The sequence below is a fragment of the Schistocerca cancellata genome, chromosome 1 (genome assembly GCF_023864275.1).
Source record: "Schistocerca cancellata isolate TAMUIC-IGC-003103 chromosome 1, iqSchCanc2.1, whole genome shotgun sequence".
NCBI lineage: Eukaryota > Metazoa > Arthropoda > Insecta > Orthoptera > Acrididae > Schistocerca > Schistocerca cancellata.
Genome location: NC_064626.1, coordinates 357242181 through 357266887, shown reverse-complemented (window position 1 = coordinate 357266887; position 24707 = coordinate 357242181). Strand labels below are relative to the sequence as shown.

Genomic DNA, 24707 nt, shown 5'->3' with positions numbered 1-24707 from the left:
GGAGAAATACTGGCAGATTTAGAAGGAACATAGGGTGTGCCCAAGGTGATTGTTTTGGTACCCTTATGGTTAATAGTACACATTAGGTACTTGGCAGGTGATATTAATAGTAACCTCATGTTTTTCAATGATATAGTAATCTGTAATGAAGCACTGTTTGGAAAAACTTGCACGCATATTCAGTCAGATTTTGTTAAGATTTCAAAGTGGTACAGGGATTAGTAACTTGCTTTAAATGTTCAGAAATGAAAACCTGTAAACTTCACAAAATGCAGAAAAGTATTATTCTGACTATAAAACCAATAAGCCACAGTTGGAATAGATCAACCAAATACCATGGCGTAACACCTCTTAGGAATACAAAATGGAACAGTTGCAAATGCTCAGCTGTAGGTAAAGTAGGTGGCAGACGGTGGTTCATTGGTAGAATGTTAGGGAAATACAATTATTCTACAAAGAAGATAGCTACAAAACATTTGTATGTCACATCCCAGAATATTACTAGTGTGAAACTCCTATCAAATAGGTTTAGTAGAGTATATTGAATGTAAATGAAGGCAGCAAGAACGATCACAGGTTTCTTTAACCCTCAGGAGTGTGTCGTGGAGTGCTAAAAAAAAACCAAAAAATCCTGATCACAATTTCCTTTCCTGCACTAACCTCTTCATTTCAGAGTAGTGCTTGCATACTATGTCCTTTATTATTTGTTGGATGTGTTCAAATCTGTCTTCCTCCAGTCATTACTCTTCACAGCTTCCTCTAGTACCATAAAGATCGTTTGTGTTTGGAGTTGGTTGTCTACTGTGCAGGAATTGGCTTTCCAGAGGAGTGTCAACATGAACTCTGTTGAACCTGTATTAAGCACTAACAGAATAGAAAATTACCAGGAAAAGTTAGCCACAAAGAAATGAGGGCATTCCAGACCAGATTTGTTGTCTGAGAAAGTGACGAAATTAAATAAGGATCACAACACGCAAACATTTAACAAAGAAGGGTTTAATAATTGTTAAGTCACAATGTAGGTGCAATGTAAGGATGCCTGATTTTCAGCCCAGGAGTTAATTCATTAACAAGTAAATGAATTATGGATCTTGCACATTTGTCCAAAAAAATAAAAGCACAAACTCCCACTTACAAAAAATGTGAAACGAAATGGAGAGTAGTGAAAACTTAAACATTATTTTGTTCTTGCCATAAAATTTACTGAATTATGTGCAAAACAACAAAATTCCACAAAACAATTCTTCCTTTTTTCATACAAGTTATGCATATTATTATTGACATCTTGGGTTGACGGATGTTCTGCCGGATATCAGCGTCGTACTTGCACGATATTTCAGTCACGTAGCTCGTGACCTTCATCAGGTGCGACCTGAGACTGCTCCTCAAGTGGACCTGGTCCAGTATTTATGCCTATGGCCTTCCCCCTCCACCAACGGCTGCAGATGCTTCCTCTGTGGTCCGCGCCCATTCCCTGCGACCTGCTGGAGCGTTGCTGCTCCGTTTTCCATCCGCTGCGGTTCTAGGTGTTCCCTCTGCAGTCCGTGCCCACCAAACCCGCTCCTGGGGGTTTCATCTACAGTCTGGGGTACCAAGCGTTCCCCCTGCGGTCTGCGCCCGCTCACCACGACCTGTCGGAGCGATGCCGCTCCGTTTTTCGTCCGCTGCGGCTCTGGATGTTCCCTCTGCGGTCCGCGCCCACCAGTCCCACTTCTGGGTGTTCCATCTTTGGTCTGGTGCACCTGGCAGTCCGTCAGGGGCTCGTTTTCCATCTCCATGTCTCTGGTTCTTCTGTTTGTGTAGTGTTGCAGCTGGTCCCGTTGCTCCTTTAACAATTCCAGAGCCGGATCCCAGGCTCTGCTTAGCTGGTACCCTGTGTCATGGTTCATAAGATCGTCAGCCATTTTAATTTCTATTGATTCTCTTATAACACTGTCCCAAAATCTGGGTGTTTGTGCTAGAATCTTGGTATCCTCATACTTCATGGCATGATCTAGTTCTAGACAGTGTTCAGCAATGGCTGACTTAGTCACCTGTGTTAATCTAGTGTGCCTCTGATGTTCTTTGCACCTGATCTGCACAGTTCTTGTCGTCTGGCCAATGTAGGACATGCCACATTGACAAGGTATATTGTAAATCCCTGGTTTTCGTAACCCCAGGTCGTCTTTGACACTCCCCAGCAGTCCCCCGATCTGTGAAAATGTGGCTGTCTCCAATGCCCTCTCCTCAAAAAATTTAAACCCACATGCTTCTTTAGGTATTTGGATGACACCTTCGTGATCTGGCCACATGGGATGGACAGGCTCAATGAGTTTCTTGAACATCTTAACTCATGCCACCCTAATATCAAGTTCACCATGGAACTGGAGAAGAATGGCCAGCTGCCATTTCTGGATGTACTAGTCCGGAGGAAAGCAGATGGATCAGTTGGTTACAGTGTGTACCGAAAACCAACACACACTGATTTATATCTGCAGGCCAGCAGCTGTCACCACCCTGCACAGAAGAATGGGGTTCTGAAGACTTTGGTCCACAGAGCACGTGCCCTGTCAGACCAAGAGAATCTACCTATAGAGATAGAACATCTCAAAACAGTTTTCTCCAAGAATGGATACACGGACAGACAAATTGAGAGGGCACTCCAACCAGCCACTATGCCACAAGTTCCTGAAGAAGACCAAGATGAAGCAAAGAAGGTGGCATATCTGCCCTATGCTGGCTCTATTTCTGCCAGAATCAGTAGGATCCTCCGTAAACACAATATCAAGTGTGTTTTCTGTCCTTCCAACAAGATCGGGGGACTGCTGGGGAGTGTCAAAGACGACCTGGGGTTACAAAAACCAGGGATTTACAATATACCTTGTCAATGTGGCATGTCCTACATTGGCCAGACGACAAGAACTGTGGAGATCAGGTGCAAAGAACATCAGTGGCACACTAGATTAACACAGGTGACTAAGTCAGCCATTGCTGAACACTGTCTAGAACTAGTTCATGCCATGAAGTATGAGGATACCAATATTCAGATAGAAATTAAAATGGCTGATGATCTTATGAACCATGACACAGGGTACCAGCTAAGCAGAGCCTGGGATCTGGCTCTGGAATTGTTAAAGGAGCAGCGGGGCCAGCTGCAACACTACACAAACAGAAGAACCAGAGACATGGAGATGGAAAACGAGCCCCTGGCGGACTGCCAGGTGCACCAGACCGAAGATGGAACACCCAGAAGTGGGACTGGTGGGCGCGGACCACAGAGGGAACATCCAGAGCCGCAGCGGACGAAAAACGGAGCGGCATCGCTCCAACAGGTCGTGGTGAGCGGGCGCGGACCGCAGGGGGAACGCTTGGTACCCCAGACCATAGATGAAACCCCCAGGAGCGGGTTTGGTGGGCGCGGACTGCAGAGGGAACACCTAGAACCGCAGCGGACGGAAAACGGAGCAGCAACGCTCCAGCAGGTCGCAGGGAATGGGCACGGACCACAGAGGAAGCGCCTGCAGCCGTTGATGGAGGGGGAGGGCCATAGGCATAAATACTGGACCAGGTCCACTCGAGGAGCAGTCTCAGGTCGCACCTGATGAAGGTCACGAGCTACGTGACCGAAATATCGTGCAAGTACGACGCTGATATCCGGCAGAACACCCAACAACCCAAGATGTCATTAGATCGTCGGGAAAGCCTGAATAGGTACATCGTATTATTATTATTGACAGCATCTGAAGTTGTATAAATGCATTGATGAGTGTAAAAGATGTTACTAATTTTGCAGCCTCACATTTATCTGAATTTAAAAATTTGTGAATACCTAGAATGTATATCTACCAGCTGCAACTGCTTCTTGGTTGTTGTGTATCATGCTTTTCCCCTATAACTTACTCTTATTTTTCCCAAAAGCCCGCCTACAAAGTTTCAGTAACTAGAAAAATCAGGGAATATACTACAAACATCTACTTACCATTCCCATTGTAATTGCAAGACAAAATTAGACTAGTTATAACATGCACAGAGACCTTGAAGCAATCATTCTTCCTCTGCTCCATATGTGAATAAAACAGGAAGAATTTCTAATAACTGGTAAAATGGGAAGTACCCTTTGCCGTGTATTTAACAGTGGTTTGTACAGTATGGATTTAGACATAGATGCCATTGCCACTTGAGAAGATGTCATGCGAGAAGGGATGCAGATGGTCTACAATAATGTTCAAATAGTCCACAGCTGTCATGGTGACTTCAGTTGTTACCACAGATCCCATGGAAGCACAAGTGAACATCCTGTACACCATAATACTGATCCCACTGGGTTCCACAAACAGAAAGGTGCATGTTTTGAGCAGCTGTTCACCTGGGTAACATTGCAATTCCCCTCAACAGGAAACATGTTGCCACTGATGGGAACACAATGGGGTTGACTGCTGTGGAGACCCAAGTTCAACAATGTGTGCTTAATGGTGTGCTGTGAAACACTTGGGCTTGCACCAACAAGGTACTCTGCTATCACATCTGTCACAGATCAACTCTTATCCTACTATACCAAAATGACAGGCCTCAGACTTTCATGTTTTGATGTTTTGTGATGAGGTGTGGGCATCAAACACCCCATTTTCAGCCCTATTGTCACTAGAATGATTTCCCTACTCAGTTTATCATTTTCCTTACTGTATCAAGTGTCTGCAACACCACCAGGTGGCATTCAATCTTGTGGTAGGCAATGTCAATTTTTCAGCTCATCACTGTATGTTGGGAAAGGAAAACATGAGAGAGTAGAGATGAGCTGAAAATATAATCACAAGAAAGAAAATTAATAGAACTTAATGGGACATGTAACTAGGTGAAAAATTGGTAGACTGGCAAAGAAAGTTATTTTTTGGATTCCAAAAAAAGTAAGAAAATAGTCATTTACCTAACGGTAGGCACGTAGGTCAGTTTAGAAGAACGGGTGAGGTCTTTATAAGCAGTAGATGTAAAATTGCTGATGATATGAATCAAGATTCCCAAAAGGTACAATAATTTAACAGTATAAAAATATATGAAACTTTATATTCTCTTCTCTATTGCCCCTTTCCAAATCTTGTAAGAATTTTGAAAAAGAATTATGCCTTCCTTTTCCAGAGTCTCATATCACATCACTCCCCAAATAAAACAGACATCAAAACAAAAAAGAAAATTCCCCCTGTGGAATCTCTTCAGAATCACACTGGTTTGCATCATGTTCCAGCCAATTTTTCCACTCAGAACTCCTTATGACTGAAAACAGCACCATAACAGTGCCAAACAATTAACTGAAAGCATAATACACTTGGTACTAACTAACAGCAGAATAATAAATTAAATAGATAAAGAACATCCAGATATGATATGTAAACTATCTACAGCTACAAAATAAGGAAATAGTGCTTATAACATGTAAGATAATTGCTCATAGCATCTGGAAAAGATGATAATGCCCATTCATATATGATTGTAAGTGTCCTTGAGCATTAGAGCTTCTTGAGCCTTCGTAGGCACCTGTCATGTCATCAGTTAAAACTTGTCTGAGATTTGATTGGTCACCATCTTCTCTTTCATAAAAAAGACAGAAATATGATGCATCTTGTTCAAAAGTGATAACTGAAGGACTTTAATGGCCCTAGTATCTTAATTTCTGACTAGAGATAAATTTATTCTTTGGTTATAAATGCAGGTAACAATAAGTCAAAAATTTTATAAGCTATACCACTAACACTCCTCCTACATAACTTACTTGGATGTTGCTACATTTTATCATCATGCACAAACCTCTCGGTCCAGATAATCTTGTACATCTGCATACTTATAACAACAAAGATAGTAAGTGATTAATCATTCAAACATATCATCTGACATTAAATAATAGCTAATATGTTTGTGAAGGGCAGTGTCGATGTATAAAAAGTGTATGGGATATTGAGGCATAACAAATACAACAAGCAGGTTCAAATGAATACATGTTACAGTAGTTACATACAGGGTGTTACAAAAAGGTATGGCCAAACTTTCAGGAAACATTCCTCACAAACAAATAAAGAAAAGATGTTATGTGGACATGTGTCCATAAACGCTTAATTTCCATGTTAGAGCTCATTTTAGTTTCGTCAGTACGTACTGTAAGCGCACCAATTCCATGGCCTCCACGCTCTCCTGACCTCAACCCTCTTGACTTTCATTTATGGGGGCATTTGAAAGCTCTTTGTCTACGCAATCCTGATACAAAATGTAGAGACTCTTCGTGCTCGTATTGTGGACGGGTGTGATACAATACGCCATTCTCCAGGGCTGCATCAGCACATCAGGGATTCCATGCGACGGATGGTGGATGCATGTATCCTCGCTAACGGAGGACATTTTGAACTTTTCCTGTAACAAAGTGTTTGAAGTCACGCTGGTACATTCTGTTGCTGTGTGTTTCCATTCCATCATTAATGTGATTTGAAGAGAAGTAATAAAATGAGCTCTAACATGGAAAGTAAGCGTTTCCGGACACATGTACACATAACACGTTTTCTTTCTTTGTGTGTGAGGAATGTTTCCTGAAAGTTTGGCCGTACCTTTTTGTAACACCCTGTATACATCAAGAGAGTTGTACAGGACAGACTAGCCTAAAGAGCTACATTGCATGTCTTTGGAATGGTAGTGTACTGATAGTCTTGTGCATAAAATTAGTTTTTTTATAGTTTAAAGAACTTAAACTAAACATATTATGCTGTACACATACAGATTATTAATTGTTCTTTGGATGTAACTATAAGTTATGTCATTTATTGAAAGACTATGGGCATACTGTGTTTTATGACTAACTCATGCACAATGGCCAGCACCATTTCTGAAAATTTGAATAATATTTATGAAATAAATAAGGAGACATGAAATAAACCATGCTCATACAATAAAAAATCAGGAAAAGGTGGGAGTTGTATAAAGTGTAAGCATAAATTCCACTATTCTTGCATAAATGCAACTGACAGAGCAAAAAAGCTGGAAGTGCAGTGATTATTTTTGTACTGAATCCAACAACCTGGATAAAATCGAAACACATGCTTTAATGCAAAAAGTTAAAGAATGAACTCTGAGTAGTAAAAAAGAAACTTATGAATATGAAAACAATTGTATGTCCACTAACTAATAACTGAAGGGCAAGAAACATTGAATAAAGAAATGGATAAAAACAATAGAATCGAGGCATCTGACAAGAAGCATGATTTTCCACACAGTGTGCATATCATAATGCAGGAGGTATCAGAGAACACAGGTGAAAAAGGGAAGCACTTTTTGAGTGCATCAATGAAAAAGCAATCCATCATTTCTAAAAAACAATTACTGAGTAGCATGTCTAAAATATTTATTGCCTCTGACATCTATGGCAGAAACTGTGCTGAAAATATTTTAAATTTAGCTTCAGATAAACATGAAACTAAAGGTAAGTCCCCATTAATATAATATTACAAAAAATGCAGTGATCTATACAAGCTGACAAAGTCTCTGCTGTTATTTGGGCAGGCACCAAAGCTGTGTCAAAAAATGAAGCCAACATTGCACTTCATTCTCTGCAAAAAGCCTTGTCAACCACACATAATATGAATATGATTGTTGTTGGAGTATCCCACAGGCATATAGTCAATGAAACCAATGATTGGCACAACTCTCAGACAAAGAACAATAAAATTCTTAAAAGCAAGTAATAAATCTGTAGGTAATACAATTACTCAAGGAAAAAAATCATACCCAATAGATCAATTCAAAAGGTAAAAGGAGAATCAGAAGAAAATAATCCAGCAGCAAGTGGGCATAAAAGAAGACATCTTATAAGCAGACAGACCAAGTTGCAGAAACAAGAATAAAAAGAACTCAAGCTCAAGCAGTGGAAGTACCAACAGGCAGTATACAGTGGTCAACCTCATGAAAGAAACCGCTATTGTGTGGCCAGGATTTTTAGTGGGATCAGTTAACAAAGTGACTGAATAAACAGAAGAATGGACATGTGACTATCATAACACATACTGTCATAATGCACTGGGATTAAAGACATTAACTGAGCCTACAGCTTCAAGTAGAGAGACAAATAGCTCTTAGGAGAGTACAGAGGGAGATGAACTACTCAGATTTCTACTAATTAACATAAGTTGCATTAGAAATAAGCTTTTAGAACTAGAACATCTGTGTAACATTCAGCTTGTTAACATTATATGTGTATCTGAGCTCTGGTTAACCCAAGATCAAGTAAATATATTTTTCACCAAGAGTATGTTGTTGTCGACATGATGTATAGACAACACAGAAAGGAGGAGTAAAATTTTGCTCAACTGTTTTAGCTACATGATGTTCAGAATTCAATGGGGAGTTTAGTAGTGTAAAACTAGAGAAAGGAAATGTAGTTAGTCTGTGTAGGTATCTGGATGGAGATGTAAATTTGTTTATGAAAAATGTGAGTTAACAGTTTAAAAAATCTTGAAGATTAAGCCAAGAATTGCTATATGTGGCTGTTTTAACATAGAGATGGCAAACATGGAGTGAAAAGTTACAAGAACATTTCTGAATGTGCTAAGATCATTGGGCCTATATTGTATAAATAACTGTTCTACATGTAAGAATGTCTTCATAGATAATATTATCATGAATTTTCATAGGGAAAGAACCCAAACTGGTAATAGCAAGAGGGCACAATGAAGCGCACATAACAGTGTTTATTGATGGACTAGGTCAGGCAAATTGAGACTTTATATGTAATTGTCAGTTTGGGGAAGAGGGGAGCTGAAATGGCCCTTGATAACTTTTTTAATAAATACACAGATTTATAGTATTCTTGTTCACCAGTAACAAAAATTAGGTGCTCCTTGTGTACCAAATACATGAGTATGCCTGTACCCAAAGGACAAAGCAGAGAGAGAACCTTTACAGATCATATGTTAAATGCAACAATTTTACAAAGCTATGCTGCTCCTAGAAAAAACGTAGCAGTGAAAAACTATATAGAAAGGGCTCCCAATAAATGCAAGGCAGCATGACAAATAATAAACCAAGGAGATACACCAAAATGCACACAAGCAGCTCTGCTTGATACTCAGGAATTAAATCATTACTTTTTAAACTTGGTTAAAGAAATTGAAAACCATATTAAAGCAACAAGTTCATCTGCAATGGACCTGAATGGAGCACTGCTGCCAGAGGACCATGGATTTCAGCTGAGTCCTATCACTTTTGTTGATATTACAAAAGCTGTTACCAAATTTTCAAATTCTAAAAGTATGGACTACTATTGATTATGAATTATGCCATTAAAAAGGTAACACACATAGTCTGTATGCCATTAGCCTTTATTTTTAATAAATATGTTCAATTTAGACTATTTATGGATTCACTCAAGGTATTGAAAGTTACCTCAGTTCTTAAAAAAGGTGACAAACAACTTCCCCAAAGCTAAAAAGCAATCTCAATTTTTGCCAATATTTTCAACGATATCTGAAGCACTGCTACACATACAAATAAGCAGCTACTTTGAAAAACTCAATCTCCTCTGTAGCAATCAGTTTCGCTTTTGCAACAGCAGAACCACAAAAGTGGCCATTTTGAAAATAATGAATCAAATTTTAACAGCTCTTGAAGACAAAGCATTGTATCACTGGTATTATGTGATCAAAGCAAAGTATTCAATTGCATTCCTGTTGACATTATACAATGGAAAATGAAGTTTTATAGGGTATGTGGAACCACATTGGCTGTGATGAGTTCTTATTTATGCAACAGAAACACAAATTCCTCCTTAATGGAAAACAGTACAAGTGTTCTGCAAAGATCTATTGTTGGACCCTTCTTCTTCATTACAGCAATCAACGATTTGCCTAATAGCATAGCTCATACTGTCATAGGGTAGGCTGAAGATGTAGCACTTTGTACCACACATCAGAGAATTTCATATCTAAATAGGACAACAGAAGAAACTCTTGATATGGCCTTGGACTGGTTTACAGTTAATAAACCCCTGTCTGATTCTCATAAGACCCAACTGTTCCTAATGGGAATGTCAAACGAAGTACAAAATAAGTCAGCAAAACTTTTAGGTACTTACCATTGTGACACCAAACTTCATTGGGTGGAACATATGAATCACATAGGTGAAAAAGTATCTCGTGTGTCATACCTAATTTTGAAACTTAGGTATGTAGTGAGCTCGGATGATATGCTTTGGTCTATTCCAGTTGAAAATGTCAAATGTCACATGGTATGATTGTACTGAAACACTCCCCTTACATCAATAATATTTTAAAAGCACAAAAAAGTCTTGATCATAATGTGTAAAACAGGTCATATCATCTGTTGTCCTCTTTTCACCAGGTTCAGAATACTCACAATTACAAGTTTATACACCTGTGTGTCCATACTCTATACTAGAAATAACATTTCAGAATCTGCTGCCAGGTGGGGGGATTCATGAACACAACACCACAGCAAAGGCTAATTTACATACACCAAGCCATAACTGGACGTTCTCACAAAATGGACCCATTCAAAATTTTCAGCAGATGTCTGAGCAAACTATTAGCACCTAACAAATTTTCCTACAGTGATTGTATTATAATGGGCTGTGGTTATATCTAGTGTAATTGAGCCCTGTATGACTATATCCCAAATACTCCATCCAATTCTAGCTCTTAAAAATATTATTTTCTCATATTTTATTATTGTTGCACTTACTACTTATATTAATCAGTTATTGAATCTGGGAGCAAGGTACTTTGGTCAACCAATCACAAGTTTTCATCATGACATTTCATGAGGACATGCTGAAACACTTTTTAGTATATGCACAACTGTTTGAAATCATTCACAATCCCATGCACTTAGTCACCACTGTACTTATTTAATGTATAGTCACATTGTGTTACCAATAATGTCCACAGAAGGCAAAGTGCAATAATATCAAGGTGGGGTAATACTACAGTTTATTGACATTCATTTATTTCATTATTAATTACAAATTATAATAGCCTCCAGTATATTCCCATGATGGAAGACTATTTTCCTGTAAAATTATCAATGGTGAATAGAAATTCTTGGTTCTTGATTGAACCATTATTCAGACTGAAGATAACAACAACAACCAATTACCTCTATTTACAGACATACGTAAAGTACATTGCAGTGCAAGGAAAACATGTACTATATATTATAACCTGAAAAGTGGTAGCTGTTCTGGGAGTAAGAAATTTAGAAACAAAACAGTTTTGCATAACTTGTGGCTTTTGGTCAGAAACCTTTCTCTCAATAGTATTTCAATGGCAGTATATCACTGTAACAGCTGCATTTTCAGTGACATCCCGTAGAGGGCACTGTGCCTCCAGCCTTGAATGGGATGGTGTGGGTTTTGTAACTGTGTAGCCTCCCAACATGCCTCAAAAGGTCATTCCAAGCTTACAGAATGTACATATTGTTGCCTGACAGCAAGAAGAGATGTCAATATGGTAAGCTGGCTGACTTGGCATACAACACAGCAATATTCAAAATTCTGCCACTGTTGTGCCAGATAAAAACTTGATAATTTCTTTAGTAGTCATCCAATAGCCAACAACACCAGCAAATGACTGCTATCTACAAAGTATGCCTCATAGATAACCCAACAATACTGCAACAGGTCTGAGTACAGCTTTTCTTGAGCAAATTTGGAGAGCTATGTAGACCCATATAGTACATAATGATGATCTTGGAAGAGTGTGGAGGCTGCCAGGTAACAATTCAAATGAGAGGCATAGAGTTTCAGTGATGCAGAAAGGAAATGTTTTGGACCAGTACAGTGTTCAGCGTTATATATCTCTCATCACTATCCAGGGATTTGGAACAGAACAGTACTCTCCAACTTATTATTTATGTCTATATCAATACTCTGCCAGACACCTGATGGTATGTGGTGGAAGGTACTAACAGATCCCCCTTTCCCTGTTCCACTCGCTAAAGGCATGTAGGAAGAATTTTCTCATAGTGATCACTTCTCTTAGAATTTCAGCTGTAAACCTCTCCGTGATGCACAATGTCTATCTTGTAGCATCTGCCACTGGAGTTTGTTGAGCATCTTTGTAATGCACTCGTGTTCACCAAATGATTGTGTGATAAAATGTGCAATTCTTTGTTGGATCTTCTCTATCTCTTGTATTAGTCTAAGGTAGTAAGGGTCCCAGACTAATGAACAACATCAAGAATTGGTCAAAAAAGTCTTTGAAGTCACTTATTTTATGAATGAGTTACATTTCCTTAAGACTCTTCCTATGAACATGTATGGTATCTGCTTTTCCTACCACTTGTTTTATGTGGTCATTCTGGATAATTGCTCCCAGATATTTTAAGATAGATACTTATTCCAGCAATTTGTCATCAATAGTGTAGTTTTACAGTAACAGATTTCTTTTCCTGTGTATGCACAATATGTTATATTCATTTACATTCATGGTCAGCTGACAGAGTCTGTACCATTCATCGATCCTCTTTAGGTCATTCAGTGATACTGCCTTCTAGCATTGTTACTTTCTTATATACAACCACATCGACTATGGACAGTCTCAAAGAGCATCCGATGCTTTCTATTAGATCATTTATATACATTGCAAAAGTAAAAATCCTATCACACTTTCTTGGGGTACTCCAGAAATTACCTTTCTGTCTATTCATTTCAATCCATTAAGAACAAGATGTTAAGTTCTATCTACAATGAAGTCTTGAATCCAGTTGCAAATCTTGCCTGATGCTTATCCAGCCTTAATATTTTGGCAATGAGTTTGCATTTACTCATTGAACCCAGCTCATGGTTACCTTCCTCTAGGAGATAGGAATTATCAGAATATATCTGCTGATATGAACTCAGTACCCCCCATGAACCATGGACCTTGCCGTTGGTGGGGAGGCTTGCGTACCTCAGCGATACAGATAGCCGTACTGTAGGTACAACCACAACAGAGGGATATCTGTTGAGAGGCCAGACAAACGTGTGGTTCCTGAAGAGGGGCAGCAGCCTTTTCAGTAGTTGCAAGGGCAACAGTCTGGGTGATTGACTGATCTGGCCTTGTAACAATAACCAAAACTGCCTTGCTGGGCTGGTACTGCGAACGGCTGAAAGCAAGGGGAAACTACGGCCGTAATTTTTCCCGAGGGCATGCAGCTCTACTGTATGATTAAATGATGATGGCGTCCTCTTGGGTAAAATATTCCGGAGGTAAATTAGTCCCCCATTCGGATCTCCGGGCGGGGACTACTCAGGAGGACGTTGTTATCAGGAGAAAGAAAACTGGCATTCTACGGATCAAAGCGTGGAATGTCAGATCCCTTAATCGGGCAGGTAGGTTAGAAAATTTAAAAAGGGAAATGGATAGGTTAAAGTTAGATATAGTGGGAATTAGTGAAGTTCGGTGGCAGGAGGAACAAGACTTCTGGTCAGGTGACTACAGGGTTATAAACACAAAATCAAATAGGGGTAATGCAGGAGTAGGTTTAATAATGAATAGGAAATTAGGAATGCGGGTAAGCTACTACAAACAGCATAGTGAACGCATTATTATGGCCAAAATAGATACAAAGCCCACACCTACCACAGTAGTACAAGTTTATATGCCAACTAGCTCTGCAGATGACGAAGAAATTGAAGAAATGTATGATGAAATAGAAGAAATTATTCAGATAGTGAAGGGAGACGAAAATTTAATAGTCATGGGTGACTGGAATTCGAGTGTAGGAAAAGGGAGAGAAGGAAACATAGTAGGTGAATATGGATTGGGGCTAAGAAATGAAAGAGGAAGCCGCCTGGTAGAATTTTGCACAGAGCACAACTTAATAATAGCTAACACTTGGTTTAAGAATCATGATAGAAGGTTGTATACATGGAAGAACCCTGGAGATACTAAAAGGTATCAGATAGATTATATAATGGTAAGACAGAGATTTAGGAACCAGGTTCTAAATTGTAAGACATTTCCAGGGGCAGATGTGGACTCTGACCACAATCTATTGGTTATGATCTGTAGAATAAAACTGAAGAAACTGCAAAAAGGTGGGAATTTAAGGAGATGGGACCTGGATAAACTGACTAAACCAGAGGTTGTACAGAGTTTCAGGGAGAGCATAAGGGAACAATTGACAGGAATGGGGGAAAGAAATACAGTAGAAGAAGAATGGGTAGCTTTGAGGGATGAAGTAGTGAAGGCAGCAGAGGACCAAGTAGGTAAAAAGACGAGGGCTAGTAGAAATTCTTGGGTAACAGAAGAAATATTGAATTTAATTGATGAAAGGAGAAAATATAAAAATGCAATAAATGAAGCAGGCAAAAAGGAATACAAACGTCTCAAAAATGAGATCAACAGGAAGTGCAAAATGGCTAAGCAGGGATGGCTAGAGGGCAAATGTAAGGATGTAGAGGCTTATCTCACTAGGGGTAAGATAGATACTGCCTACAGGAAAATTAAAGAGACCTTTGGAGAAAAGAGAATATTACATGAATATAAAGAGCTCAGATGGACACCCAGTTCTAAGCAAAGAAGGGAAGGCAGAAAGATGGAAGGAGTATATAGAGGGTCTATACAAGGGTGATGTACTTGAGGACAATATTATGGAAATGGAAGAGGATGTAGATGAAGATGAGATGGGAGATACGATACTGCATGAAGAGTTTGACAGAGCACTGAAAGACCTGAGTCGAAACAAGGCCCCCGGAGTAGACAACATTCCATTGGAACTACTGACGCCCTTGGGAGAGCCAGTCCTGACAAAACTCTACCATCTGGTGAGCAAGATGTATGAAACAGGCGTAATACCCTCAGACTTCAAGAAGAATATAATAATTCCAATCCCAAAGAAAGCAGGTGTTGACAGATGTGAAAATTACCGAACAATCAGTTTAATAAGCCACAGTTGCAAAATACTAACACGAATTCTTTACAGACGAATGGAAAAACTAGTAGAAGCCAACCTCGGGGAAGATCAGTTTGGATTCCATAGAAATACTGGAACACGTGAGGCAATACTGACCTTACGACTTATCTTAGAAGAAAGATTAAGGAAAGGCAAACCTACGTTTCTAGCATTTGTAGACTTAGAGAAAGCTTTTGACAGTGTTGACTGGAATACTCTCTTTCAAATTCTAAAGGTGGCAGGGGTAAAATACAGGGAGCAAAAAGCTATTTACAATTTGTACAGAAACCAGATGGCAGTTATAAGAGTCGAGGGACATGAAAGGGAAGCAGTTGTTGGGAAGGGAGTAAGACAGGGTTGTAGCCTCTCCCCGATGTTATTCAATCTGTATATTGAGCAAGCAGTAAAGGAAACAAAAGAAAAATTCGGAGTAGGTATTAAAATCCATGGAGAAGAAATAAAAACTTTGAGGTTCACCGATGACATTGTAATTCTGTCAGAGACAGCAAAGGACTTGGAAGAACAGTTGAATGGAATGGACAGTGTCTTGAAAGGAGGATATAAGATGAACATCAACAAAAGCAAAACGAGGATCATGGAATGTAGTAGAATTAAGTCGGGTGATGCTGAGGGAATTAGATTAGGAAATGAGACACTTAAAGTAGTAAAGGAGTTTTGCTATTTGGGGAGCAAAATAACTGATGATGGTCGATGTAGAGAGGATATAAAATGTAGACTGGCAATGGCAAGGAAAGCATTTCTGAAGAAGAAAAATTTGTTAACATCGAGTATAGATTTAAGTGTCAGGAAGTCATTTCTGAAAGTATTTGTATGGAGTGTAGCCAAGTATGGAAGTGAAACAAGGACGGTAAATAGTTTGGACAAGAAGAGAATAGAAGCTTTCGAAATGTGGTGCTACAGAAGAATGCTGAAGATTAGATGGGTAGATCACATAACTAATAAGGAAGTATTGAATAGGATTGGGGAGAAGAGAATTTTGTGGCACAACTTGATCAGAAGAAGGGATCGGTTGGTAGGACATGTTCTGAGGCATCAAGGGATCACCAATTTAGTATTGGAGGTCAGCGTGGAGGGTAGAAATCATAGGGGGAGACCAAGAGATGAATACACTAAGCAGATTCAGAAGGATGTAGGTTGCAGTAGGTACTGGGAGACGAAGAAGCTTGCACAGGATAGAGTATCATGGAGAGCTGCAACAAACCAGTCTCAGGACTGAAGACCACAACAACAACAACATGAACTCAGTTACACATGTCTGGGACCAGTTGAAACTTGCAATGTATCATTTCAGAAACCCGCTCCTCACACTGGGTGATCTTACGATGGACGACATGGAAGAGTAAGATAGACTTGAGCAGTGACATCTATACTGCCATGTGGACAGTATCCTAAAAAACAATTTATTCATGTTACAGTGCATGGGATGGAGGCACACAGCTTTGAATGTTACCCATGGAAAATGTTGATTTTACTGATGTACAAAGATGTACACTTTAGGACATACTGTTTTTACTTTTGGTTCCTGTTTTGCTCTTATTTCATAGTGAAGCTATACCTAAATTTCTAACAAAATAATGCAATTTGATAGATAAAAAATCTACTCACAAAACAGCAGCAGAACACACACATAAAAGAGATTATAATTAGGTAAGCTTTCAGAGCCAGTGGCTCCTTCTCATCCTGTCCGGAAAGTTTCCCCTGACACTCGGTTCTGGGTGACTTTCCTGAAGTCTACCCCTTTTCCTAGACCTCTCCAGCCATTTTTCTTCACCCCTCTTCCTTCCCCTTCAACCATTCTGCCTGAAGAAGGAACCACTGGCTCCGGAAGCTTGCCTAATTGTAACCTCTTATGTGTGTGATCTGCCACCACTTGGTGAGTAGATTTCATAACACTTATTCTTTCCTAATACACTGTGGTAAACCATCATGCTTTAGTTAGGAGATTTACACTGATGCAGAATAACAGATACTTTCACCACAAAAATTTTCTCATATGGCTTCCAGATTACCTGTTTATATCTCTGAATGAGTGAATAGAATTGGAGAAGGTTCACTTGTGAGAATGCACATATTTCATATATTCATCAGAAGAGCAATGGAGACAGGGAGAGAACAAGAGGGTGTGTCAGAGTATGCCAATCCTCATGTTTAGAATATCTGTCATCTTTTCTTTAAATTTTGCACTCTTCTTAGTACAAGGTCAGAACACAAGTTTACTCAGTGTCATACGTAGCAGTGAGCTGCTATGTGCATACCAGACGATATTACTGTATTGTTGAATCACACACTACACTGCTGCATGTATGCTGATTAATTGGAATTACCATTAAAACAGAAATAGACAAAAAACACAATTTGTTGATTTTTTGGAGTCTGGGTTTTCATCTAAAATTTAGCATTGAACACTAGGTGGCTGCCGAGTTCAGTTATGCAGTACAGTCAGATTTGACTGTACCACCAACCAGTCAGTACTCCGCAAACACTAAAAAATCTATACATAAATGTATTCCATTTGTTTAAATGTTTGGATAATTCTTTATATGGTGTTATAATGTTGAGATTTTCTTTGGTTTAATGAAGGTGATCATCAACCTGAGCAATGTTTTCCTTGAAACAGCACTAAATGTTTTCTGTCATTGTGTAGCAGATGACTATTCAGTATTTCCAACAAATTTTCATTAAGTTTTATTACAGCAAAAGAAACTCCAGAATGGAGACTGTAAATAAAGTTCTGTATGTAAAATGCACTTAACTATTTCTTTCATTTAATTGGTTCAGATAAAAGATCTTCTTGCTCAGTTGTATTCATTAGTAAGTACAAAATATAGTAAGAACAACTGATCTCCTTCAAAGTTTGCACATAAGTGACAGTACCAAGCGTTAATGACTTCATAAAATTATTGGAGGCATGAATTAAACAACACCTCCTGTCGCAAATTTTCCGTGTTTTATTAACTACACCGCAATCTGGGATACAGTAGTCTTATTTTTTATCTTCACTTTGACATAATTAGGATGAAAATCACATGATAGACATTCTTTGGCGAACTTAATATTAGCACTGGTAGTCATGAGTTTTATTTTGTAATTCCTGTATGGGTATACTGCTTTCAATGCCTGGCTGGGCAAATTCAATTTAATTTTATCCATTTTTTTGCAGCTTAAAACATGTCTGTATTCAAAACATTGGAGGTATGAATTAAACAATGCCTTCAGTCACAACTTTTCATGTTTTATTAACTACACTTGTTGTTTAATTCATACCTCCAATGTTTTGAACACAGTCGCGTTTTAAGCTGCAAAATATGGATAAAATTAAATTCATAAAATTAGTCTCTTAATAGTCTCTTAATACCTAAAACACAAATGCCAGTCAATGCATTAGCAACAAACATGAGCTATTTTTACAGTACTACCACTTATTGAATGGTTCATGTTTGTTTCAGAAACTATGGAGCAGATCTTAACCAAAGAGTCTTCCATCTTATTAAGAAAAACTTCCAGAGCAGAACACCATTGTAACTGCACTATGAGATGGAAAATGTTTATCCTGTCACTGCAGTTGTTAACTTCTTACTGGAATGCAGATTTTGAAGATGTATTGTGAAGGTCTTTAGTCTGAAGACTGGTTTCATACAGCTCTCTGCATGAGTCTGTCTTGAGCAAGCCTCTTCATCTCTACATAACTACTCTTTGTAGGCTACATCCATGTGAATCTAGTTACTGTAGTCAATCCTTGGACTTCCTCTACAATTTTTACCCCCACACTTCCCTGCAGTACTAGGATGGCGATTGCTTGATACTTCAGAATGTGTTTCATCAACTAATTCCTTCTTCTCTCCCCAATTTGATTCAGTACCTTTTCATTAGGTATCTAATACACCCACTTAATCTTCAGATTCATCTGTAGTATCACATTTGAAAAGCTTCTGTTTTCTTCTTGTCTGTACTGCATATTGCCCATATTTCACTTCCATACAGGGTAACACTCCAGAAAAGCACTTTCAGAAAATATTTCCTAATACTCAAATTTATATTAGATTTTAAAATATTTCTCTTTTTCACAAACACTTTTTTCCTGTCATAATTCTGGATTTCATATCATCTGTGCTTCAGTAACTGTCAGTTATTTTGCTTTCCAAATATGAAAATTCATCCACTACTTTGGTGCCTCATTTCCTAATTTAATTTCATCAGCATCACAGACTTTGCAGTCTGCATTAATACACTAACAAATTGGGCAACTTTGTCCATGGTGATAACTTCTTTTGCCATTTTGTTATGGCTGCACACCAGCCAAACTTACTATACTGGTTCCATACAACTGACTGGCACATACACATCATTTCACTTTCATTACTTACATCAGTGTGGTGGGTCATATGGCTGTCTGCTACCAGCTTTACATGAATTACAGTATTTAAGGCTGACTAGTGTGCTCTTTCAAGATGGTGATTGATATTTTGTCAGATGAGCACATATATTTCTATTACTGTGGTAAGTCTTTGCTTTATGTGTACCTTTACAAGAACAATACATTCACCGTGCTGTTGGTGAGTGGTCTTCTTCTCTCCTGAATTATTTATATTCAGCTAGAAATTTCCTTACTACCTTTAACCTTGTACTCAATTGACCATAAATCATGTTCTTCCTGCTGTCACACTTTTTTATAGTCTGTGTTCTCTACTGATACCTCTCTGATATACTGTAGTTGTACCTATTGTACAACTATCTGTATCATTGAGCATGCATGCATCCAATCCACCCAGGTCTATATTTTATGAGGGGTTTGGAGACAAAGTTCCATTTATTACTTGACAAGAAAAAAAGTAATAGTACTTTTAAAACAAAAATCAGGTTTTGATACACACAGAGTGTATTGATTTGGAGGTCTTTGTTTGAGAGGATTAAAGAACACACACAAAGTTCTTCAAAAAATATTTAAATAATATTTTACTATACAAAATGAACATATGGTGATTCTTTTCAGTTGTGTGTTAATAAACAGGTTCTTTCCTACTACGAATGCAAATTGCAATAAAACCAATTACATGAGAAAGAGTGTAGATGAGAAACAATCCCAGTAAGTCCAAATCAAAATTATTTGGTCCATAACCGTACTTTTCTAGCACACCGTATCCTGTAGATATGCAGGGCAGTTTTGGATCTTCATAGCAAGCTATAGAACAAGAAAAAATTAAGTATTAATAATTGTATTAAAATGTTTTCCTTCAACTTCTATGGCAAATACCTCGGATTAGAATCACATGTGAATATACTTACGAATGTGATGAATTTTTTCCCACTGTAGAATAGACACTGCCTCAGTTCCGTAGTAAAAATTTGATGTATAACGGATCCATGATAAGTGTGCTGGCAGATTACTGTAATCAAGAAACATAGTCTATTAACTATAATTTTTTGTACCAAACAGAAATGTGCAACAAATTGTAACATCACCATCAGTGCTGGAAGCGGAGGAAAAAAAAAAAAAGCAGATATACAAGGTGATTTTTTCTACCATTTACAAACTCCAGAGATTGATTGATGAGAGGATGTGTAACACAAATGGTCCAGAAATGCATGGTTTCCATGCTAGAGACCATTTATTCAATCATACATTGTTACAGAGACTGCGGGTTAATATGCACTGTACCACGCAGCCCATAGTTACAGTATCCATGGTTTCCTCCTAGAGGGTGGTACTGTCCCTCACACCTCATGCCCTAGCACCCTCTCCTGACATAGTAATTGGTAATGAAGTATCCGATTCACTTCTATTACTGTCTCAGCTTGTCGTGAATGTGATACAGCATTGTACACAATGGTTCTGTATTTGAATCAAGAGCTTGTCGACATGGTGTTTACTTATGGAAAGGCAAATGGCAATGGGCGGTGGGCAACAAGGTTGTATCAGGAGATCTGTCTCTGCAGACAATAACCACAGCATTCAATGTTTCCAATAAAGTTTTATCATTTGTCTGAGACATGAACATTTCAGAAAGCACAAAATCATGAAGGATATACCCAAAAAGTCCAGACACCAGACTTGGACAAAAATGTGATTAACATTGTGGAACGTGGCTGCTGTGTCAGTACCAGGCAGTTGGCCCACCAGTACAGGGTAAACCAAATGACCATGTGGAACATTCTCCAAGACAATTGTTACTACCCTTACTACTTACAGCATCTGCAGGGCTTACTAGTGACAGACTTTCCACATCGGGAGCAGTTTTGTCACTGGTTTCTTCTCCAGGCAACCAAAATTTTGTGAGATTTGTCATCCATCCTGTTCAAAGATGAGGCCACCTTTTTGTGGAGTAATATCTTCAACTCCCATATCAGTTATCTGTCGGATAGTACTGAGTGAGGTGGTGCAGTGGTTAGCACATTGGACTCACATTCAGGAGGATGACGGTTCAGTCCCGCATCTGGCCATCCTGATTTAGGTTTTCCATAATTTCCCTAAATAGCTTCAGGCAAACGCCGGGATGGTTCCTTTGACAGGGCATGACCGGCTTCCTTCCCCATCCTTCCCTAATGCGATGAGACCGATGACCCCTCCGTTTGGTCTCTTCCACCAAATCAACTCAATCCTCAGATAGTATACAGAACGCCCATGGTGTGGTGAAAGCAAATCATTAGCATCAGTGCAGTTGGAACATGTGGGCTGGGATAATTAGCGACCATCATTTGGGACCAGTCTTCCTTCCATATCGCCTAACAGGCTGGAACTATCAGCATTTCTTGCAGGTGACTTTGCCTCCCCTGTTGGATCTGTTGGAAGAAGTGCCACTGATGATTCAAAGGGTTATGAGGCTGCTACATGATGGTGCTGTCCAGACACATCTCAATCATGTTTTCCCTGGTCAATGATCAGCCAAGGGGGTCCAGTTGGTCCATGTGATTTATGGTCATGGGGCCATCTAAAAAGTGTCACGTATGCAGAGCCCATGAGACACTGGAGCAGTGTACTCATGCTGCCTTTGACACTGTTCAGATGCAGCCTGGCTGATGGGAATGTGTGAGACAGAACGTGTTACGGCATGTACATGCATATGTTGAGGCATAGAAAAATCATTTTCAACACTTTGTTACAACCCCCCAAGCTCAGGGATTGTAATGTTTCAGAACAGCTAAGAGTATGGTTTGGGAGAGATGGATGACTCACACTAAAGTATACAGAGAAACACAGGCAAGTGCATCACTGACTTTATTGCAGCAATCATACAGAGCTGGCCCTGCACTGAATTCGGCGATGGTGCCATGCAGCATGCATGGGTCAGTTCCAAAGACAAATGCTGGAATCTGTAGCATCGGCATCTGGTTTCCAAGCCTTGTGGACATAGTGACACTACTCAGGCCATGGCCAAGTGGCCAATGCATGTGTTAACTGTGCCGGTGGCCCAAAACATGGCTGACTGCTCCCTCAAGCACAGCTCATAGACCCCACGTAAAGCGCTTGAGGGAAGTAGCTGACCACTGTCATTGTAGTGAGCCTTAGCATCTCTGGCCATCTATACAGGGCAGCTCGTTCAGTGCCTGTAGACAGCTCCACACCTGGGTGACCATGAGTTCATGCTCTGGACCTGCCCCTGCGAACAGCAGTTTGCAGTCCTCCGAACAATACCAACTAGAGAGTGTAGGCTGGCAGTCCTCTTGCTCCTCGTGCCAGTGTAGCTCTGATGTGTGACAAGCCTCACCACAGCAATGACATATCCATGCAGTGGAGGTTGGTGGGAGCTTCAGCGGGCCAATTGGCCACCGATATCCATCGCCAAAAGGTCATCATGATTGGTCTGCAACTTAAACAGTCAACATGTGGACAAAATATCTCTGTGCCTCCGGGCTTGCTTATTTATATATCTTTTCCCTACGCCTCTGATGTATTTCCTCTGGAGGGGACAAGTGGCGTGCTCTTTGCTAATTACAAAGTCAGCTTTCCTCAGTCAGCTTTTGCCCCTACACACAGCTCACTGGGCACTTTTATAACTGCAACATATGGGTTCTTCAAAGCACATCAGTGCCCTGTGCTGCCCGGATAACTGCACATTTGTGTACAGTGCCCAGTGGGCTGTGCATTCTAGCCTGCAAGTGGTGTCATAAAACTGCCTCACAGAATCACTTGCGAAATATCAACGTCGCCCATGCCTGCCATCCCATGTACCAATTGGTCTCTTAACCACTGCCTTCCAACAATAGCTGCGAGAAATTTACAAGAATTCCCCAAACCCATGCCTGTATTTATTCATGGTGTAGCATACTCCTCCCTTCCAAGAAGATTCACGCCAAATCTTTAACACCGTGCTCCCACTTAATTACCTTTACTCTAATAATTTACCCATTGAGCACAATCTCCCAGATTCTCGATAGAGGACTTCTGCTCACATTTTACTGCTACCATGTACCCCTTATCATACCCTTATACACTAAATAAGACCTTAAAACTAATTGCTTCCTTTATCAATGATGGACAACCATTCTAGTGGCAGTCCATAGACTGTGCTCTCTTGCTTCTTATCCAGAAATACAATACACAAAAGCCTGCTAGGAACATGCCACAACTGGTCGTTGATATGCTCACCACTAATACCTTGTGCTCTTGCTCTTCCCGGAAATGGGGTACATGCTGCCACATTTGTTCCATTGAAATTCCCCCTTGCTTGGACACTATTAATCTATCCAAGGACTGCAAAAGTTCTGGATTAAGTGTTCATTTAAATACATTAAATTTTGGATGTTAAATGCCCTCAGAGATCCTTCTGGCCAATACAATGTATTTTGCAACTATGTTATAACGGGTGAGCCTGTAAGCATAGCATCCCTACCTACCAGTCTGCCTCCTTTGTATCAGTACAACCATACATTTTCTGGCATGAATACAGAGTATAACCAATGAGTACCATCCCTTGGAAGATGTTCGGGCTGGCAGAAGTCCCTTCCCACAATGTGTCACATTTACTTCCACAGAAACAAACTTCCTTCATATGTCTGCATATTAGTCCATACTTGGCCACCTGGACAGATCACAAATTACTCTATCATCCCCTCCCTTGTGTGCACAACCCACCAACAAAAAAAAAAAAAAATTAATAATAATAATAATAACAGCATGAAAAACTAAAAAGTCCACAAAAATAAGAAAAACAGCAAATATCCCCAAGGCAAAAAAGGAATACATACTCCCTGATATACTAAACCAAAATATTAATAACAATAATAATAATAATAATAATTACAAATTAAATTATACAACTTACTTATGCAACCATAACCATATGGCACATCACGCACCTTACATTGCTCACCAATTCCAGGTTTCTTCCTTTACTCTTTGTAACTTCCATCTCTTGGTTGGTTGCCAGTAACTGAGGTATCTCCTCCACCACTCCTTTAAATGGTTTCATGTGACTGACATGTACAACAAACGTTTTGGTGGGGAACGGTATCTTCACGTTGACCAGTGAGGTCATTTCCACAACCTGGTATGGTGCCTGGTATTTTTTTAAAAATTTCTTCATTTTCCCCCCTTTTGACATATAGGGTATTGTGGCAATTTGCTCACGTGTTTGTTTGATTGTTCCTGGCATTCTAGCACCTTCATATTTGCCTTTTGCACATTCCTCCAAACCTCCCTAATTCTCTGGAAAACTTCCTCACTGACTCACCATCTGGTCCCAATTTAGGAATCAAAGTGTCAAAGGGAGATGGCATTTTCCTGCCGTACATCACCTCAAATGACAACAAGCCCATTGCAATATGAACCTTAGAATTACAGGCACACT

The 24707-nt window shown here is 39.5% G+C and overlaps 1 protein-coding gene across 1 annotated transcript in view; it reads right to left on the bottom strand.

The window, feature by feature from the left end:
* Positions 1-19848: 19848 nt before the first annotated feature.
* LOC126174249 (protein scarlet-like) overlaps positions 19849-24707 on the bottom strand; it is a 341327-nt gene continuing 336468 nt past the window's right edge. Inside the window, exons 15-16 of the mRNA XM_049921020.1 lie at positions 20206-20306; positions 19849-20101 (exon numbers count right to left, since the gene is read on the bottom strand). Coding sequence (XP_049776977.1) covers positions 19920-20101; positions 20206-20306 — 283 coding nt within the window. The 3' untranslated portion in view covers positions 19849-19919. The remainder of the gene's footprint in view (positions 20102-20205; positions 20307-24707) is intronic.